The sequence below is a fragment of the Balaenoptera acutorostrata genome, chromosome 4 (assembly GCF_949987535.1).
Source record: "Balaenoptera acutorostrata chromosome 4, mBalAcu1.1, whole genome shotgun sequence".
In the NCBI taxonomy this organism is placed as follows: Eukaryota; Metazoa; Chordata; class Mammalia; order Artiodactyla; family Balaenopteridae; genus Balaenoptera; species Balaenoptera acutorostrata.
The window spans coordinates 147,206,815-147,220,903 of NC_080067.1; the positions used below are offsets into that span (position 1 = coordinate 147,206,815).

The window sequence follows — 14,089 nt, forward strand, 5'->3', positions numbered from 1 at the left end:
TGCGGTACGTAATTCCCTGTGGAGATGACAGGGGATGCAGAAAGGTGCTGCACAGCCCACTTTCTTTTTGACAAGCACCCTTCTCTCTCCCAACACCCACCCTCTCTAAGCTCCACAAGCTCCCTGAAAATGGCAAAGCGGCAAAGCCCAGAATTGCATGGCTCAGGAAAGGATGATGTCAGGGACCGATGTGTACATAACAACAGAAATCAAGGATACTAGCAAAAATGTATTATATAGAATAAATCTGCTTATTAGGCCCACCTATGCTTTTAACAAGAATTGTAAACTAGAGTATTCTCATCAGAGTTAAAGTCAAAAGAAATTGTGATAAAACACAGTGCAGTGTGATCCCATCCCAAGGAAAGGCTGTGAGACATATCTGCACATATAGGGACCCCCATTCCCTTGCACAGTAACTGAAGCTCCCTGAGAGTATTTCCAGAACATTGCAAGACAAGTTGACTGCTTTAAAACATGATGACTCCACCTGATCAGGTGAGGTAATTCATTCAAGGATTTAACCCATGAAGGGACTGTTCTCTGACTTCTATGTTTTACCCTGAATACTGTCTGCAGCCTGTCCAGCAACCATGCTTTCATTAAGAAATAAATGTACATCCCATTACATCAGTAGGAAAAACGCTGTTGTCTACTGTTAAAATGCAGATACATTGTGGGCTTCTTATTTTATGAGTACCCCAAAATATCAAACTGCATAATCTTTTACAATTATATTTTTTTAATCATGTCAGACGTTTTGATGTTTCAGGCCTAGCAGTAGTCAGTTTTAGAATTCATAGATTTTTTATCACATACATTCAGGAATTTTTCAAAATTAAGGTAGACCAAAATATGACATTATTGAAAAAAAAAACTCTCAATTTTCTTCAAGTCTCATTCAGATAGGTAAGAACCATTTAATTTCACATTTTTGAAATATGGTCCTATAAACAGGCATCATTCCAAAGTGGACTCTTATTTTATTTTGACATGACTATCTATTTTATGATCCTTTCCACAGTATGCACTGAACATCATTCCTTGAAAACTCTTTAAAGCCAGTTCCCCCCACAAATGAAAAGAATCCAAAGCTCTACAGTCAGGCCATTTTTTTTTTTTTTTAATGCTTCATCATATAAAGAGAGGGCCATTTTTACATGAGATTCCATATCCTTATGGTAGATAGGATCAGAACATGTAATACAGCGAAGTAAAATATTCATTTGCATGTACAATCTATATCTCATATTGTGAAATCTACCTGTATTCATTATAGTATCAATAGTGGTGGTTATCAATCAATTTTAAGGGTCCTGAAAAAGGTATAAGAAGATAATGCTCTAGGACTCAGTATAAATGCACATACATAGCCTTTGCACGTATTTTCCAAAGAGCAGATTATTTGAGGTTTTATACAATTTTCTCACTATATATGACTCTATCATGATTATTTTAGTAAAACTGATTCAAAAAAAAAAAATAGTCACACATTTTAGCATCTCTGTTTCAGAGACTGTACCAGACCTATTTCTGTCATATGTAACTATGAAACTGTAAAACAGATACCAATTGACTGACAATCAGAAGCACAACCTCTTTCCTCATCCTGAAATACATACTTCCCAATAGGGTGGAAATTATGTTTCATCCCATAACCCAGGCCCTTCTGAGAAGCCCAGAGATGTACGCCCTGACAGGTGAGACAGGCCATCAATGCTTTGTGGCGCTGGAACACGTATGTGAGCATTTTTACATTTTCTCTGAGTTCACATTAGAAAAGCAGCATAAAGGGCCGACTTTCCTGATGCATCACCACACATTAGCTAAAGCAGATCTATCCCCCAAGGTAAATTCCCGCGAGGCTGCAGAAGAGGTATAGTGCCCTCTGGGAAAGATGGGTGTCATGTCAGAACTTGTTGCAATTCTTTCCTGCTAGGAAATCTCAAAATGAAAGTTTTGAACACTTTGCTTTAGGTTATATTAGAGAGCAAAGTATCATTTTAATGTTAATTTCAGGATTTCCTTCTTGCAGTGTTACCTTTCCTTAGTCATCTTTTTTTTTTTTAATTTTACAAAGTTTATGCATTTCCTCTGGCCTGTTGGTGTGTTGATTCTTTAAGTACTATCTTGGTAGGCAAAGAAAATGCACCTCTGTGCAGCTAACACTCAGAGCTGCCCTGTGCATCTTCCAGGAAAATCTTACAGCCTCCCCTTGGCTTCTGGTATTTTCTCATAAGGGCTAGATTTCCTTCCTTTCTCTCTCCCTCTCCCTCCCTCCTGGGTAGGGGATTCTGCTTAATGGTTTAATTTTAACTGTCAGCAAGTCATACATTTTATGCAGATTTGTGTTCCGAAATTTGAAATGGGAATTCAAGCTGTAGCTACTCCCAGGCAATGCCAAATGATGACAATTTCCTCTCATTCCCAGATGAGAGGAAGCCATTCATACATGCGAGTTCATATTTACGCGGTGACAGGCAACCGAAGGTGCAGTCACACTTACTAATTGGATCTGACTCAGTCAAGAGCAATGGCTTTTCAAATACCCAGGAAGAAAGCATTTCAAGATATAATATTGGATGGACATGAGGAAAGGAATGCTATTTGCAATAGTCACTGATTTCATTTCTACAAGTATACAGGTGTTTTAAAGAATCTGTCAACATTTCAGATGATGTAATGCTTATCAGTGCCAACGGTGCATATTTTTACATAAATGACTGTGGGGATTCTGTAGTACCAAGAAGGGGGGTGGTGGTGGTAGAAGGACAGATCTTTCTTAAAGGCTTTTCTTGCTGCTGGAGATGAACTGCAGCAGAATTAAAGCACATGTTTTAAAAGCTTTGAATCTGAAGGCAGACGCTCTTAACTGACCCCTCCACCTGCCTGCACTTGGAATGTCATGTCCCTTGCAGGCTGTGGTGTGTCAAACTGGCGATCTTTCCGTCTCTCTTCCTCTCAGCAAACCCGGTTTATTCTGAATGAGGTAGCTATCTAGTATAGGAGTTAGCTCGGAGCTGTCACTTTGCTAGGTAAGCGCCTTTAAATGATTACAGAGCAATTTTTCACCCGTCCTCTCTTCACTGCCTCCTCTCCTCCCCGAAGAAATATAAATAAGATTTTTAAAAAATAAAAGTCTGCAAATTTCAACCCAGATGGACGAGGAAAAGGGAAAGACTTCAACCGTGCATCCAATCCCCCCACACTCCGGTCAATACAAGAAATGAAATTCATCTCAAACCGAAAGGCTCACCATTCGCGAAGCTCTGGAACAAGGAGAGAGCCAGTATCCACATGCCCCTGCTGCACCCCGGCCTCCCGCGAGCGCCGCGCCGGCCTCGCCCCCCGCGCTCCGCCCGGCTCCGCTCGCTCGCCACCCGCCCGGGCGCCGCCGCCCGCCCGCCGCCGCCGCTGCTGCCGAGCTGCCCGGGCACGCGGCGCAGCCGGGCTCCGGGGCGAGGGCTGCGCTCGCCGCGCGCCGCGCTCCTGCACACCTGCTCCCGGGCGCCGCGCCCAACGCTGCGGCCAGAGCGGGCCGGCGGGGCTGCAGCCCAGGTGCGCCGTCAGCTCAGCGGGCCGCCGGCAGGTCGGCAGGTGGACGGAGCCGCAGACGCGGGCGTGAGCTCATGCCGGGCGCCCGGCGCCCCGACTGCGCAGCAAGCGGCCTCCCGTGCGTCGGCCCTCAGCCTCCGCATCCAGGCAGCAGGCGGGCGGGCGGGCTCATCTTTCCTCTCCTGCGGCCCGGATCACATTGATCCCTCGCTAACCTTCCCTGGCTGGGAGGCGGGCGGGCGGGCGGGCGAGCGGAGCGGAGGCGAGCGGGGACCCCCTCCCCTGCCTCTGGCCGCTGGGGCGCTCTGCAGTCTTAAAGCAGCAGCCGAGAAGTGGAACCGAACTGGAGGCAGGACCGGAGAGAGCGCAGGCACCTCACAGCCACGCACAGTCATCGGGATGCATTTCTTCGAGGTTTAAATAATCATTTCAACAGCCCATTATTTTTAGTTATTTTCTTGCCAGTCGCTAATAAGATTATGGCCAGGAGTGACTATTCTAGAAGGTTGCCAGATAAGCAGAGGTGACCAGGAAAGGGCAGCAGTTTTAATAAAATGTGCAGCTGGATTTAGCTTTCGTATTTACTGTCATAAAAGTCCAGTTCATTTGCCTAGAGAGAAATGCAACTTCCAAATCCTGCTGCTACTATAAAGATCTCTATGGTTGCACGGGCTAATTTTTAATTATCTCAAATACATGGTAGACTGCAAACATAGGCAATTCTAATTTTGCTCTCTGAATGGTGCAAAAAAAAAAAAAAACCTGATTAAAATTGCTGATAATTTGAGTAATTCCAAACATATAACCCATCCACATTACTGTGAAAAGCCAATATGACAACATTTCCTGAATGTTCTGTATGGTCACTGAAGTCATAATAATATCTAAATAACACCTTGAAACAGCGCATGCATCCATATTCCATCGCTTTGCAAAATAACTACCAACAGGGCTGGAATGCACCCAATTTAGGATCCAAGGTAGAATTTCAGGGGCAAGGCATGAAAGACTGAGGAGAAGCATTTAAGGGGGCAGGGAGGTCTCATGGGGAACAAGTTGGGTTTCCTGGGCACTGGGTACCTTGTGCCTAAGCTCCACACGCCCCTCCAAATACAAACAGGAATTAAGCACACCTAGAACAGCTCACAAAATAACAGGAAAAGCAAATGGTGAGGCAGAAACAAAATGGTGTTTTACCAGAGTTGGGCACAAGATGGCCAGGCCCTGTGTATGAGGAAGGGCCAGCTGAGCCAATGATGCTGCCGGCTCGCCATCGCTCTGCAGCTGCAGGTGGTCACGTGCTGCAGCCCACTCACCACGGCCAGCCCAACCCTGCCCTGCACACTCTCCAGTGTCCTCTGGCTTTGCACGCCCAGGGTGCTCAGGCTCTGGGCTTTCCGAAACGCAGCCCAGGAAGGCAGGTAATGGGGTGATTGCTGTTCCCGCATCCATCTCCTCCACCCATTCATTCAATTCACAAATTCTTAACTGCATACCAGCCATCTGTGAGGCTCCACTCAGCCTTAATTGTCAGGCACTCCAGCACTGGGGTCAGACACACTCAGGGTCAGAGTTCAGCTTCACCACTTACCCACTGCAGGGCTTGTGCAGGTTACTTGTGCCTCATCCTCATACAGAATGGAAATTATCAAGGTTCCTGACGCATATGGTTGTGTAGATCCGATGACATATTCCTAAGCATGTTGGTCACTGTGATAAAGGACGGCTATGGTTATTACTGAGTTTGGGAGCAGGGCCTGTTACATAATTTGCAGGGTCCAGTGCAGAATGAAAATGGCGGCGGGGGGCTGCTTTTACAAAAAGGAAAAAGGCACCATTTAAGGTGCTAAAATATAAAGCTTTTCCCTTTCTTTCTCAGTCTCTCCCACCCTGTCGTGGTGGGTTTTTTATTTGCTATTTAATGTCATGCTCCCTTGGTCACAGGAATAGTCCAGCGTGAGTGTGTGTGACTCAGGGAAGCCCCAGTGGCCCACGTCCACCACCCTCCACTGGACCAAAGGCCGTGCCCCACCGGAGTTGGGAGGGGGAAGGCCATCCGTCTCCGTTTCCTGCAGGCCACTGCCCCAGTGTGTGGTGGGCAGGAGATCGCCAAGGGGCTGCAATCTCCCTGCTGGGTGGCGCTTGTACCTGGATCAGAGGTGGCCCTGGTCAAGTCACTTGTGCAATATGCCATGGCTCTGCAGGCTGGGGGAGGGGCGCCCTAAAAACCCACGCTGATTCGAACCTCAGCACTCCCTGTGTGGTCTCAAGGCCCCACCTGCAGACTGAGGGCACCAGCAGAACCCAAGCCTGCTCTTCCAACATGACCCCGTCGCCCCCCCATCCCATCAGAAAGCGGGAGCGACTGCAGGTTGGAGAGGTGGAGGCCAGTCAAGGCCCAGGGCACCACAGGAGGTGACTGGAGGCTGGATGGTGTGGGAGCCGTAAGTACAGGAATATAATTAATTTTAAAAACTAATAAAAATTGTATGATGGCAACTACAGAGCAGTTAACCCCAAGGGCAGGCCTTTCTGGGACGGGAGATCCCACGGCAAGAGTATTTGTCACCAGCAAAGTCCACTGGGGCCCCCAGGGAAAAATAAGATGGAATTTAGGAGATAAGGTCTCACCTCTTCTTTTGTGCTTAGTCTAGTTTCACTGGCCATTACGGTGCCGAGTGCAGAGGCGTCATATTTGAGTTCCCGCCGCAGAACCGCAGCCAACACCCCGACTTCGCGACTGCGCCCTGTGGAGAAGCCCGGCGGAGAAGCCCTGCGCAGAAGCGCTGCGCAGAAGCCCTGCGGAGAAGCCCTGCGCAGAAGCGCTGCGCAGGGCACCTCCGTTCAAAATGGCAGCAGTGGGCCATGTGCAGAGATGCTGCGCCCCGGCACTTGGCTGTGAGCAACACGCATGCGCCTCGCGGCAATGACTCCGACCCTCCCTCCGCAGACCAGAAACCTGCAAAGCAGCCCCACCGTCGGCCTGTCGGGAAAGCGTGTGACCTAGAGCAAGCTGGCAGCTCTCCATTCTCTGATCAAAGAATAAAGCTTTCCTCTGCTTCTGAACCCAACTCGGTCTCCTTCTATTGTTGCGAGTGACACCAGGCAGAAGGACCCAACTCGAAAGGGTCTGTGACACATTGGTCTCAACTCCATGAAACCAACGCTCTGTGGCCTTCCATCTAATGCATCTCCTGCAGACTGAGTTGGTTAATGATCCAGAATGGGCCTAACCAAGCACCGAGCTCTCTTTTTGCAAATATTTTTAGAACATACTTCAGTATAAAAACATACTCACATCCCACGAAATTGTGAGCTCCATGAGCTCAGATACTGCATTTCTCCAGAAAGCTGTCCCCAAGGCTGGCACATGCACACGCTCAGTGAGTACCCATGGAATGGAATGCAGAGCTCTGATGCAGGTAGACGGCGGAAACTGCTCTGTGACACATACACATAAATGCCTCATACACACCCGCAACAATTTAGCTGAGCCTTCAAGTGCAGTTAAGATGTCAACATGCAAAGCAGAGTCAAGGAAAGGGGGCATTCTACCCAAACAGCCATCAGGAGAAACCAACTTTATCAAATACACTGAGGTTTAATGTGTCTTGGTTGAAAACCTCTTTGGGACTTCCCCGGGTGAAACTTGAGACTGACTCCAGCACGCGGAGGGCTAGAGACAGAGGCAACCACCCCAGAAGGTAGGTGACAGGTGTAATAAGCAAGGAAACTTAACATAGGAGGCTTGTCTTGGGTACATCTTTGCACTCACCCCCAGAATCTTAAGAGTTTATAACAAAAGAGGCCTTAATGGGGTTAAATCACGTATCCAGTCAAGATGGTCTCAACACCTTGCTTTCTCAAGGTTGCATCCTTGAAGCGTCTCCTAGTACAAGAAGGCCATGAGATGGGAGGCTGGAGGGAAGGAGCCTCTGATTGCCTGATTCCACCTTAAGGGTCAACCAACAGTGGGGTCCTCTTGAGGACCTCCTCCAACAATGTAATTCTTCTTTTTGGTACAGTATTCCTAATTAATGTAATCCCTGGCCTCCTGAAGATCAAACTTTGACCTAAAACCATACCATATGGAATTAGCCTCCCTCACCCGCCTCCCTTCTCCTACTGCTCTGGGTCAGCCTTCTCAGCAGAAGAGAGCTAAAGTCGAAGAGGCTACTTTTGTGCCCACTTGAATGATGCCAGATAAGAAGCAACCCTCATTTGGAGAGCATCCTCATCCAAATTACATGGTCTGTTACTCCTCCATTTCCTGTTGGATTAAGAAAAGAATCTGAAGTGGTAGCATTTGAGCCGTGTTCTAGAGGAGGGTTGGGGATGAGTAAGGAGGGCATTCTGGTGGAGAGATCATCAGTGGCCAAATAAGGAAGGCTCACTCCTTTCTGATACATGGAGTTAATTCTGACCAAGAAGATAGGTAGTTGCCCACATGGGAGCTGTGTTAGTGTCCTCAGGTGGCTGAAATGAGTACCACAAACTGGATGACTTACAACAAGAAGGTGCTGTCTCAGTTCTGGAGGACAGAAGTCCAAAGTCAAGGTGTTGGCAGGGCTACACTTCTGAACCTTGTAAGGGAGAATCCTTTTAGCTGCTGATGGTGGCCAGCAATCCTTAGAGTTCCCTGGCTTGTAGATGTAACTCTCCAGTCTCTGTCTTCACATGGACTTCTCCCTCTTGTGTCTCTGTGTCTCTTCCCGTCTTCTTATAAGGACACCAGTCCTACTCAGTGAGGGATTCACCCTAATCCAGTGTGACCTCATCTTAACTGATTACATCTGCAACTTGCAATAAGCCTACTTCCAAATAAGGTCACATCTGAGATACTGGGGGTTAAGATTTCAATATCATTTGGAAGAGACACAATTCAACCTATAACAGGACCCAAAATCAAAAGACAAGAGGTGTGAGATGCGTTTCCTAAGAGAAGGAACATAGACTTGGATGGGGACCCCAGGGTCTTGCCCCACCTCTCACTTTCGCCCAAGGCCCATTTGTGGTGCATGTGCCAGAGAAGAAGTTCAGACTTCATTGTGGAGTCTCAGTTTCTCCCCTTGAAAACTGAAATAATCATGCCTGCTCTTCTTATCTTAAAGGACTGTTGAGATGATCAAATGAGATATGGGAATTGGCTTAGATAAAGATTGCACAGAGAAAATTACATGGAATCATTACTGTCTACAACTGGACCTGCAGCAACATTTTAAGTAAATTTATTACTTGATAAAGCCTCCTTCTGGCTGCTGGTGCTTTGATTAAATTGAAATCAGGCACTATTACACCTCTGGTCTCAGAGCTGCAAAGGGCAGAGATGCTCGAGAGTGTCAACAGTGGCCCATCCATTTCTTCCTCCAGCGAACTAATGGAGACCATCAGCAAATATTTGGAGCATGCCCACTACCTCCAAGTTGCTCTCATATTTCCTAGGAGCTTAAAGATGAATAAGCATGGGCCAGGAAGGTCTGTGAGTACTGTTAGGGAACCTCTAGGCTGCTTGAAATGTTCTCTGTCTGACTCTGTCTGGGTGGAAGTTACAAGAATACATGCACATATAAAAATTCATCAAGCTGTACACTTAAGTTTAGAGCACTTCACACAACTGACCATATGTAAAAAAAAAAATGACTATAACACAGTCCCTACTAATCTCACAGTTTAGTGGGGGATTCAGATAATAATTAAAATAATTTGATCAGATAAACTCTATAATTGGGACTTTATAATCGGTACATCTAACTCAGCCAACTGGCGTGTGTATGTGTGTGTGTGCGCGCGTGTGTATTTGTGTGTGTGTGGTGAGGGCAGGTGTATCAGGAAATGGGACAGAAATGGAAGGACCAGTACAACGAGGTGTTTGGACTTTGTCCTGAAGGCGAGAGGAAGTGATGTGGGTAAGCAGGAAGTGACACGATCCGATCTGTTTTGGAAACATTCCCTGCTAGGGACACAGTGGAGAATAACCTGAGGCTTTCAAGAAGGACACAGGGAGACCGTTAGAAAATTAGCCTGAGTCCAGAGGGGAAATGATTAAGACCTGGGGAAAGCCATGGTCCTGGGATGAAGACACTTGTATCTTAGAATATCAGGAGATACTTAAAAAGTGAGATGACCAGATTTAGAAATCCTACTAATAGTGATGACAGTTGCTGTCACTATCAATGTGGTGGTTCTTTAGCTCGTCAGCACTGGTGAGTCCAGTTCTATGCCAGGTGCTGTACATGCGTATGGAATGCAATTCTTGTCTGTGAGACAAGGGCTGTTACTGTCCTTTCTATTCTTCAGACGGGGACACCTCACCTCAGAGAGACCCAGAAGCTTTCACTGTAGCCCAGCCCATCAGAGACAGAACTTGGCCTGAATCAAAGCTCAACACTTGTAGGTCTGGTAAGGATAGGTCTCCTCTAAACATGGTTGAGATAGGGAGAGGGTGGTGAGAGATAGGCAGGAAGAGGTGAGAGACAGGCAGGATGTGGTGAGAGATAAGCAGGAAGTGGTGAGAGATAAGCAGGAAGTGATGAGAGACAGGCAGGATATGGTAAGAGATAAGCAGGATGTGGTGAGAGATAAGCAAGAGGTGGTGAGAGATAAGCAGGAAGTGATGAGAGACGGGCAGGATGTGGTGAGAGAGAGAGAGAGAAAGGAGGTGATGAGAGATAGGAAGTGGTAAGAGACAGGAGGTGATGAGAGACAGACAGGAGGTGGCAAGAGATAGGAAGGAGGTGGTGAGAGGTAGGAAGAACACCAAGATGACTCCCAGGGGCACCTGGGATGGCTGTGTGGATAGAGGAGTGACTGACCAAAAACAGAGACACCATCATCTCTCAGAGGCTTTTCACATTCCACCCCACTTCTACCCCCAACACCCAAAGCCTATAAAACATCCAGCATGATCTTTTAATACACAAACACACACACATACACATAGATCACAGGAAGGTCTGTTCAAAACTCTCCACTGCCCTCTGATCTTTCACAGCATAAAATCCAAAGTCTCCACCATGGCCATAGGTGGGCGCTCCCACCACCACCCCACCCACCACCACCCTGTCGGGCGGGTCTCCTGCTATATTCCTAGTCACACACTCAACACTGGCTTCCTTGATTTCCCCCAAATACAGCCAGCGCATTCCCACCCTCCACCTAAAACATGTTTCCCTCCGATGCCCCCATGGCTCGCTCCTACTGCCTTTGCCCCGCCCCCATCCAAAGCCTTCTGCTCAGAGAGACATTTCCTGGCAACCCTGCACAGCCAGAACATTTCTACCCTGCCACTATTTGGCGTTTGAGCTTCCTTTCTCCATACAAACACACATACTTACTAACCGGCTCACCCAGCTCTATGGAAGCTGGGACTGTGGCACTCACCACACTCACAACAATGCTTAGCACGTTGTAAGTGCTCAGTGAATAGCTGCTGAATGAAAAAGAAAGACTGAGTTTCCAAGACAAATGTCATAGGAGGCAAAATCTCACGGACCCTCAGCGCATCTTCTCCATTTCACTTCCTGGGAGACTACAGAACAGGAATAGCCAAAAGGACATCCAGATGGAGCAGGAAAAACAACCTTCGTACCTGTCCATCTCAACATGCATAAACATTTCATCCAAATAAATATTTCCTTACTCACCACCGTGCAGATGGCTTGCTAATAGGCATGCTAACCAGTTATTTTTCCAAATGAAGACAGTTACCGAGTCTGGGGATTTGGATTGTAAGAGAAGGTCGAGGCGGGGTTCGCATCAAATATGTTTTAGAAGCAGACAACACTTCAAAGGGAAACATAGGCCTGCGTGGAGAGCGCTGATCAAGGCAGCCCATTGGGGTTGGCGGCCTGGAGGGGCTGGCAGGAGAGGGGGATGGGAGAGCAGGACCCTGGATCCTGCAGGGACCCAGGCTCGCCCCCTGCAGGTCAGCCCAGGGGGCCTAAAACCAGGAGTGGCAAAACCGGCCCTCTCTTGAAAGACTAGTGTTCACACCAAATTCCTGGAGATGTGAGAAGTTCAGGCAACTGTGCTCTGCACCTCGTTACGGAAGGTGCCTCAGCTCTGAATGTGGGGAAGAAACTCTTCTGGGTCTAGCACAGGGCTTTGGTGTCATGGGACATGACCCCGTGTGGCCCTGAGGGCAGACATAGAGGAAGCAGCCCGGGGTCATTGGGTGATGACCCCCGAGTCCCCAGACACAGCTCAGCCCTGTGGCCTCATGGGTTACACACCAGACACCACTGGAAGGAGATGAAACGGCTGAGGGGCCCCATCATTACTGGGGGGATAGTGGACAGGGAGAAACGGACCAAAACATCAGTGGGAAAGGCCGGGGGGACAAGGCTGTGTGCCCAGGTGGATGTAGGTCCGGAGCGCTGTGGTCCAGACGGGGACTGTGGGGTCAGGCCCTGACACATCCTCCGACCTGTGTGACCCTGGGAGGGGCTTAGCCTCTGGCCTCAAAAGACTGCTCTGTTAACCCTGCCTATGTCACAGGGCCACAGTGACGATTAGATGAGGCAGACCTTGTAAAGTGCCTAGAGAAGTGCACGCTTTGAACAGCAAAATGTCACAAAAAAAGGTGGAGGACAAGTGAGGGCTGGGTTGAGGACACAGGCAGGACAGGTAAAGGCCTAATGTCAATGAAAGCCAGAACACTTACAGTTGATAACAAAGAGGCAATCAAGCCGGTAGAAAAATGGGCTCAGGATTTGAATTTGACAGCTCACAGAAGAAGAGAACGCAGCCAGTTAACCTGAGCGGTTGTTCACTCACATTAATAGGCAATAAAATGTACGTTTAAGTAACAACTGGATATTGCTTCTCACCACCAAATTGAAAGGCATTAAAAGAAGTGGAGATTCTAACGTTGGACGGATGCAGGGAGAAGGGGCACTTTCAGACATTGCTGGTGGCAATGTGATGCTTTTGTAGCTTTATTTTTAAAAGATTCTGACAATATGTATTTAAAAAAAGAAACAAAATGAAAAAATGCACTTACCCTTCCACTTAGCAATCCTACTCTTGGGAATCTCTCCCACTGAGGTAAAAAATAAGCAGTACTTAAAGCTATTTGTACAATGCTATCCACGGTAGCATTGTTTGCTGAAACAACAGATAGGAAAAGAAAAAAAAAGAAGAAAGAAAATCATCTGTGTGCCCATCAATGAGGGATATTGAATAAATTTTAAAACGTGAAAGTATTGCAACATTAGTCAAAAAAATCAGTGATGTGAGGACATTTCCAGCATATTTAATTGCGAAAGCAAGATGCAGAGGACTATATAAAATGTCTCATTTTTGTAAAACAAATAGTAAGAGAAACCCTCTATCTGTGTGTGCATGTGTGTGTGAGCAATCTTTGCAAGGGTGGAAAAAATGTTCACACCAGTACAAACATTTGTTACGGATTGGGCTGAGGTGGGGATAGTGGGAGAAAGAAAGGAGAAAATAACTCAAAGAAAATAAGAAAGGGTTGATTTAGAAAAAACAGCCTGTATAATATGAGCTCATGTATGTAGAATATCAATGTCAAAATGAAAATGGTAATTATCTATGTAGTGGAATATCTGCTTTTTACTTGTTTATGATCCTTTACTGGGTTGTTTGATCCTTTTTATTTTCTTGATGACTATCTAAAATGAAATTAAAAGACAATAATAAAATAACGTAAAGGATCTTAGGAATCCTGACAAGGTCTGAGTACCACAATACCACGGAGAGCGTACTGGTGCATATGTCACCCTAGAGGGCAGTGTTCTCTCATCTCCTTCTCTCCTGACCTTTCTGGTCCTTCCTCGCTGCGGCCCAGTTGGGAACCCACTTTCCTCCACAACTGTGGACTCAAGGGCCTGTTCTTCCATATTGTTGGTTACTTCTCCTTCTTGTTCACTTCTTCCGAGAGCCCCACTGGACATGAGACATGCTTCATCTGCTACTCCCATTGCACTGAAGATGTATTGGATGAGAGCCCATTTTGACCTTTTCTCATCATAAAAATCCCTAAAGAAGTAAAATCCCTCATCATGTTCACTTCCCCACTCTCCTGAAGAGAGCTGAGCCGTGGGGTAGGAGAGGGGTCAGAAGCCAAACCCAGAGGAGGTGACAGAAAAAAGGGGCTGTGTCCAGGGCTTCAAGGTGCAAGCTGTCTCAGAGGTGAAGGTTCAGGGGAATGGGAGGGAGACTGGGTGGTTACAGCAGAAACGGCACAGAGTGTTCATGGAGACCTACGGTGGGGGAAGAAAATGGAATGAGAGGAAAGAGAAGGCCAGATTCAAGTCCAGTTGGAAATCTTGCTTGAGATCAACCGTGTAACCTTGGCTTCCCCTTCTGTGCCACAGTTCAGTTCTTTGCGTTGCAGAAACATCACATGCACAAGGGTGGCAGAGGACTGGTCCTCTTAACCAGCGAAAGCCCAAGGGAGCAACCTAGCAAAACTCAGTCCATGAAACAGGCAGTGACATCTTTATCCACACCAATTTCTATATGATTTTATCAAATTTTAAGAAAAGTTTTGAAGAACAAGTCCCAACAT

General features: G+C 47.1%; 1 protein-coding gene across 1 annotated transcript in view; it reads right to left on the reverse strand.

The window, feature by feature from the left end:
- The window catches only part of DSCAM (DS cell adhesion molecule), a 742,440-nt gene extending 738,490 nt beyond the window's left edge, over positions 1-3,950 (reverse strand). Inside the window, 2 exon segments of the mRNA XM_057544948.1 lie at positions 3,257-3,547; positions 3,842-3,950. Coding sequence (XP_057400931.1) covers positions 3,257-3,547; positions 3,842-3,950 — 400 coding nt within the window.
- Between the last annotated feature and the right edge of the window lie 10,139 nt (positions 3,951-14,089).